This window comes from Engraulis encrasicolus, chromosome 8, assembly GCF_034702125.1.
Source record: "Engraulis encrasicolus isolate BLACKSEA-1 chromosome 8, IST_EnEncr_1.0, whole genome shotgun sequence".
In the NCBI taxonomy this organism is placed as follows: Eukaryota; Metazoa; Chordata; class Actinopteri; order Clupeiformes; family Engraulidae; genus Engraulis; species Engraulis encrasicolus.
Genome location: NC_085864.1, coordinates 36,128,521 through 36,136,020, shown reverse-complemented (window position 1 = coordinate 36,136,020; position 7,500 = coordinate 36,128,521). Strand labels below are relative to the sequence as shown.

Sequence of the window (7,500 nt, the reverse complement as noted above, 5' to 3'; positions counted from 1 at the left end):
AAAAATAAGACAGAAAGACTTGAACAAATGAGGATGTAACTTAGTCAAATGTTCTATCACACAGCTTCCTTGGCAGAGGTCTGCACTCTCTGAGTGCATTTCTAGCTATCATTATTATTAGTAGTAGTGGTAGTAGTAGTAGTAGTAGTAGTAGTAGTAGTAGTAGTATTGTTATTATTATTATTAGTAGTAGTGGTGGTAGTAGTAGTAGTAGTAGTAGTAGTAGTAGTAGTAGTAGTAGTAGTAGTAGTAGTAGTAGTATTGTTATTATTATTATTATTATTATTATTATTATTAGTAGTAGTAGTAGTAGTAGTAGTAGTAGTAGTTGTAGTAGTAATAGTAGTAGTAGTATTGTTATTATTGTTATTATTATTATTATTATTATAACTGTTATTATCATTATTATTATGGGCTAAGGCACGTACTGTATAGGCAGGCTCCAGTTTCAGGGTGGCAGGCCACTTGGGTGCAGTGGCAAGCGGAGGAGCAGTTAGCGCCATACAGGTGATCTGGACACGTGTCATTGCAGCTGCGGAGTTGTAGAAGACATAGAAGACACACTACTTACTAACACGGTCAGAGCAGGTTGACATTCATAGTGTACATTAACACAACTTTACAGCATTTTGAAATATAAGAAATGTTATGTTAGAGGCATAGATACACACTACTCACTGACATGATCAGAGCATGTTGACATGCATGGTATACATTGACACAACATTACGCATTTTTTTAAATATAAGAAATCTTATGTTAGAAATCTTATGGGGTGTACTGTAGTAAGAACATAACTTGGAAAGACTAGCAGAACTATGTGTAATATTCACAAAACATGAGAATTGTACATTGCAGGATTTTTTGTTCCCTGCAGTTGGTGCTGAGCTTTTTTAATGTACTATGTCACCAATACTGTAAACACGGGCATAATGTACGTACATGTCAAACAAAAAAAAGGTCTCAAGAGAAGAAACAGTAGTCTTAGGAGAGAGTATAAGCATCATTTGCAGAAAATTAGATGACAAGAAAACACTATAGAATTGTATGTTGTAGCCTTCAAACAGTAATTGACCCTGAGCAATTTTAAAGCAATCTGCAGTCACTGAGGTATTTCAGTATGTCAAACAGATTCCTGAGGTGCCCTGGGGAAGGTCTGTGAGAACGAAAGCTTGACAGTTTAAAAAAGCCCAAAAAAACAAAAAGGATTCAAGTTTGCAGACATTTCCGCTTTATTTTTTTGCTTCAATATTTGTGGAAATCCCAAAGTTCTGACCTGTGTCCCTGGAAGCCGGACTGGCACAGGCAGCTTCCTGTCACAGGGTCACAGTGGCCGTGGATACAGAGGCCGCAGCGGTAACGGCAGCCCTCTCCGAACCTCCCCTCTGGGCACAGCTTGTCACACCTTTCAACAGTCACAACAAGGGCAGTTTACTGTCATACACAGATTTTACAGTGTTCAATACAGTGTTACAATGTTAAAAACACTTGGAGAGTGTGGCCATTGTGAGTTTTAAATGATATGTTGAACTAACTCTGCACTATTTCCTGTGTAACAAACATTTTGCACACACATACATACTAAGTGGTTCTCCTCATATTATTCCTAAATTCGGACAAAACATACAAAGATTTTCTGAGCATAAACAGACACAAATCAAGACAGAGGAACATGGTACTGTTTTTGAGTCCCTATGTCTGCCTGTCCCTGTGCTTATTTTGCTACTTCACACAAAAAACATAAGGACATATATGTCCCCGGTTCTTGGAGTTCTCTATGGGAGAATCTCATTGAGATGACAAACCGAGTCTTACTACAGTAATGTATTGCCCAAAAAGACTTGGATATGAAATTTGGTGTGTCACAGGAATATGAGTGGGCCAAGGCCAATGAAACAGCTCACACTCATATGGAACACAATATGCAGAACAATTGAATCTTAGTTCTATTCTTTTTTTTTAAATAAATACTACTGAGTTATGCCCGCTACTTCATTGCAGATTTTGTTTTTGGCCCTCAGTCTATTTCAGTTTGACACCCCTGCTGTACACTATTTGTGATAGCTGTTTTTATAGAAAATATTTTAAACAGAGATGTGCATCATTTGATTTCCGTGTGCAGCAGAGCAGATTTAAAAACAGGAAGTGCTGATTCATTTCCTGTGTTGCTCTTCCAGTGCTACAATCCTGAGTTTCACCTGCATACAGTAGTGGCCAACACAAGCAGCTATGAGTTACTACCACACGCAGGCAGGACCGGATTAAGATGGCCTGGGGTTTCACGACAAATTAACATATGCAGTGTCATAATTACAAGCTAGGAAATAAGGGTAACATATCTACCAAGTGCACTCAACATGACGGATGAATTTTTCAATATTGAATCTTGTCACAATTCTGCAATTTTCCACTTTTGGCCAGTAAGGGGCCCCCTGGCAGGTCGGGGCACCTAGACTGCAGCCATATCTAGCCTGTGCGTTAGATACAATGTCAGAACTGAGAGATTATGTTTTTCCAGTAGTCTACATCAGGGCTATTCAATTAAATGTCACAGAGGGCCAGTTTTTCGAATATGTATTATGGTTGCCAACTGTCAATGTAAGAAATATTGGACATTTCTCATTGAGGCGGGGGGTTTGGGGGTCTTCCACCAGAAAATTTTGCATTTCTTAGATGTAATTTCCTGCCCTGTTTTGGCTCAATACAGAACCCATACTTTTATCTCTAAAAGTTTCCATTTTGTTCTGACCTCGTGGGGGGCCAGAGCCTTGCAGTTCAAGGGCCGCATCTGGCCTCAGGGCCGCCATTTGAATAGCCCTGGTCTATATCTCTACATAGCCTAAATCAAACCATGTTATTGGGGTGGGGGGTGGGGGTTGGGGGGGGGGTGTTGTAATGTAATAGTAAAGTATGTGGGCAAATTCCTGGTAATGTTGCGATATTGTTTTAAGGTTTCCTCAGCAAACAGCGGAGTGCATCCACAAACGGAATTCATTAAAATGCCACAAAGCCAGTTCAACACTCAAGTTCATGTTGAAGTTGAAGTGCTTCTGTCACGTACATATAGGCTACTTTCAGTGAAATAATGAGGGGGTCATAAGCTCTGCATCCAAAAGAAGTAAAAAAAAAAAGAAGAAGAATTAAAATAAGAAACAAGAAATCAAAACAAAAAGGTTTTTTAAAATGGGACGAGTTCAGCAGCCTGAGGATAACAACTCTTCCTCAGTCTCTCTGTTCGCGCATGGAGGATGCTCGGTTGTCTGCCTGAGTTGAGCAGGGGGCAGAGGACAAGGTAACAGTGATTTTCAGAGTGAGAAGTCCGCACGCTTAGAATCCTTTTTGTTGTATTTTATTATTTCATGGCGGACTTCTCACTCTGAAAACTTCGTCCTGCACCTTTCCCTGGGATGTGCACAATCCTCTCCTTCAACTCAAGGTAACGGTGATGACTACTGGAGATCTATGGATGGTGTCTGGCCAATCATGCCTGGCCTGCAGCTACACATGCTGCCCTTGGCACAGGGACACACACACGCACGCATGGCCGCACCCACGTACACACCTCATTCCTGGACAGAGGCCTCTCTTGTTCAAATTACAAGCAGTTAGCTCTCTCTCTCTCTCTCTCTCTCTCTCTCTCTCTCTCTCTCTCTCTCTCTCTCTCTCTCTCTCTCTCTCTCTCTCTCTCTCTCTCTCTGCCACTCTCTCTGTCTCTGTCACTCACACACACACACACACACACACACACACACACACACACACACACACACACACACACACACACACACACACACACACACGCAGACTTGACTGTGGAACAGTGCCATCTCTTGTTCTATATGTCAGCGTGAGTACATTCACAAACACAAACATCAAGTGATGACTGATGCATGCGTCCCCTTTTGGCACACAGAGCTACAGGTTTCATTTGCGGAGGTATACAACTACTGGTGTGTAAAACTGCAATACAGAGGTATAATGTACGTATATAAATATATATCATAATAATACGTCTACTCTACATTTACATTTTACTCAATGGTCAGTGTCACATTGTCAGTGTCAATTGTACTCAGTAGGCCTCTGGTGTGAAGATCAGCACTGGTAGGCCTATGTGAAGAAATCATCTCACTGTAGAGTTGCATTACAGTAACACTGGCCACCTGCAGAATTTAGAGCTGGCTTTTGATCTACTGTTCGAGTGATTTGACGCTGTTTTAAACACTCTATCTAGACTTCTAAAAGCTTAATCTGGAATTTTGACCCCCTTTTTTGCTGTGTCTAGTTTCTTTTTATTGTGTCTAGTTTCCTAATAATGAACCAGGAACATACTGTATATGTGTGAGCACAAGGCAATAATCTCACCTGGGTCCAGTCCGGCCGGGGTTGCAGCGAGTGCACTCCCCGTTCACTGGGCTGCAAGCTTCTTGGTTCCTACACGGCGGACATGTTTGACTACACCGGTCACCATAGAGTCCAGACGGACACAGCTGGTCACAACGCGTTCCGTTCCATCCTGGATTGCAGGCGGCACAGGAGCCGTTCACCCTATTGCACGTATCACCCTTCAAACACTGTCCACACCTACAGACACACACAGTACAAAATATAAATACAATAGAAAAAGACACAAATTCAAAAGGAATGGATGACAAATCAAATACAAAGCCTCATTTCATTTTTTTTTACATTTCTGAAAATAGGGGCCCACGAGGGTGCCGGGCCCACTGGGAAATGCCCACTATGCCAGATGGCCAGTCCAGCCCTGGTACTATGGAAGTAAGGTTTTTTCAATAACAAATACAGCAGAATGGTGTGCATCATGAGGCTAGCCGGTAAAAGAGATGCTAGTGGAAAACAAGTGAGTAACTGTGGTAGGTTTAGATGGCAAACCGTAGGGAAATGACAAACATCCTATTTCTAGTAAACATCTGTCTAGTGTAACTGTTCAAGACCCTGCAGCCATTTAACAAGATGTTGCTTGCATGTTCCGAAACTGGGAAAAATAGGCCTACACAGCTTTCCTTGTTTGCCAATATCCAATACCCTACCAATGGTCAAGGCTGCAAAGCCATACTGTGTACATCAACAGCCTGCAGTCGTTTTTATAAAAAATGATGCTTGTTCCAGTGTCAGTGAATGTTACTACTCGCCTCTTCACCTCGGCTGGCATCCTCTTCCATGGCGGTAAAGGGGTGTGACCCATGCTATATTCGCTATCATCACACACACACAATTAATCAACACCCTCCCTCCCTCCCTCCCTCCCTCCTGCACCCTGATGCAGCTTTCCTCTCTTCACATGCTTCACCTGCTCTGACACCCTCTGCCACTGTACCCAGGACTGCAGGGCTCATGGCACACGCTTCCTTGTACCTTTTCTCACGGTCATTTACAGGAACAACGCGGTGCTTGCTTGCACGTTTCTACAATATTAAAAAAAACATTTCCTCTGCCACAGTAGACAGGGCTGCAAAGGGACTTGTACCTAAACTCATAGCTGTGTAGCCCCACAATGCACTTCCTTCCACCAGTGAAACGCTGTAATACTCATTGAAAAGTTTGCTACCATAATACTACACTACTATGACATAACACAGGGCCCTTAGTAATGCAGTACGACTTGGTCATTGCCATTCTGGTAACAGTGAATGTATAACACTGTGTCGTGACATGTTAACATTATGGTGCACATTTCTCTACCATGGCAAAAACAAACGTTCTTCAATTCTGCCCTACAAAGCAAAAAGGCAGTAACTGCGCAGAGCTCAAAACTGAGTCAGTTGACTTTAAAATGATACTGTAATCCAGTACAGGTAGTTTTTGGGAGATTACTGACATGTGACAGTTTTGTTACTTTATATTACCACCTTCTTTTCAGATCAATCATTTTATTTAACTTTAGACTTTGATATATATGGCATTAAAGTCATAGTAACTCATTTTAAACAGCAATGCAGTTACTGCCTTTTTGCTTTGTAGGGCAGAATTCGCTTTCTTACTTGCTCTGGCATCCCCTTCCATAGTACCCAGGGCCGCAAGGCTCATGGCACACAGGGTTCTTGTATCCGGGGTCGCACAGGCAGTCCCCAGTCGAGGGGTCACAGGTGGCGTGCTGGAAGTCGCAGTTGCATCGCCGGTCGCAGCCGGGCCCCCACCAGCCCTCGTCACAGCGGCAGTGCCCCGTGCCCTGGTGTTACGGAGGGGTATTGGGTTAGTTGCATGTGGACTTGTCAGCACAGTACCACATCCACACCACATGGGGGCACCGACTACCCTTTGAGGCTCTGTGCCTATTACAGTTTTTCTCAATTGGTTTTGTACATTTCTCACAACAGAATAATCATTCTCAAAACTTCTTGTTCAATTGTGACTTCCTGCTGTTACCTGTGCACATGGTAAAATACCTTTCTCGTAGTTTTCAGCATTTAGCAAATGCTTTCATCACCATGCAAATGGTTGTGTACAATTCTCAGTGTTTTTGTACATTATCAATTGATTTTGTCGTGTTCTGCAAAATGCTTTGTTATGATAATCCATGAAAGATCTCATTCCCCAAAACATTTACACAGTGACATAACATTTTAGCTCTGACACGTTCACAGACACAAAAACCTGGTTTTGAGAGATTGGCCAAGGGTTTTGAGCAAGAGATTGGGTTTTGCAGGTCATCCATGGTGTTTTGCCACTTGTTAAATCTTTTTTGGAAATGAACGTGATGTTTTGCAAAATGCGAGTAAGATTCGAGAAATGCACAAAACCAATTGAGAAAACCTGTAAGAGCAGTGGGAGCCATCTTGAAAAGGAAAGTGGGAGAACACCTGAGAGGTTGGCTAGTGAACAGGCTCTGGAGACTGAGCTGTACGACACAGACGTCAGTGCTTGCGTTTGCCATATGGGTCTTAGCAGGCATGTTTGGTCGCCCTTACACAGCGTTCATGCACTTAGTATTGTACATACTGACTAACACGTTTTAATGCCCACGTAATGTTAGGAGAGTTAACAGGGAGAGAGTTCATAACTTCATAACACCTGGTCGCACGCCGAGATGTAGCAGTTGCAGCGCAGGCTGCACTTCAGGCCCCAGAAGCCCCGGTTGCAGGCGCAGTGGCCTGTGGCCGCGTCGCAGCGCGCCGTGCCCTGGTGGAAGCACTGGCACATCTTGGAGCAGGTGGGCGTCCACCAGCCCTCCTCGCACGTGCAGTTGCCGTGGAGCGGGTGGCAGCGGCCGTGGCGACCGCACGTGCACTCGTGCTGGCACAGCGGGCCCCAGCGGTTGGGCAGGCAGGTGCACTCGCCCGTGGCCGGGTCGCAGGTGCCGTGCGGGTGGCACAGGCAGAACTCGCGGCAGTCGGACCCCCAGTACTCGGGCGGGCAGCCTGCAATGGCGAAGCAGCGGAGAGTGGAAGACATTGTTACGCTTCTTTGGCAGACAGACAGATAGACAGACAGACAGACTATAAATATTAGACATAATATTTATATTCAGCTGACAAGGGG

The 7,500-nt window shown here is 43.8% G+C and overlaps 1 protein-coding gene across 1 annotated transcript in view; it reads right to left on the bottom strand.

The window, feature by feature from the left end:
* Positions 1-7,500, bottom strand: part of scarf1 (scavenger receptor class F, member 1) — a 17,936-nt gene that overhangs the window by 6,558 nt on the left and 3,878 nt on the right. Inside the window, exons 4-8 of the mRNA XM_063205593.1 lie at positions 7,033-7,379; positions 6,003-6,190; positions 4,366-4,584; positions 1,277-1,405; positions 429-532 (exon numbers count right to left, since the gene is read on the bottom strand). Coding sequence (XP_063061663.1) covers positions 429-532; positions 1,277-1,405; positions 4,366-4,584; positions 6,003-6,190; positions 7,033-7,379 — 987 coding nt within the window. The remainder of the gene's footprint in view (positions 1-428; positions 533-1,276; positions 1,406-4,365; positions 4,585-6,002; positions 6,191-7,032; positions 7,380-7,500) is intronic.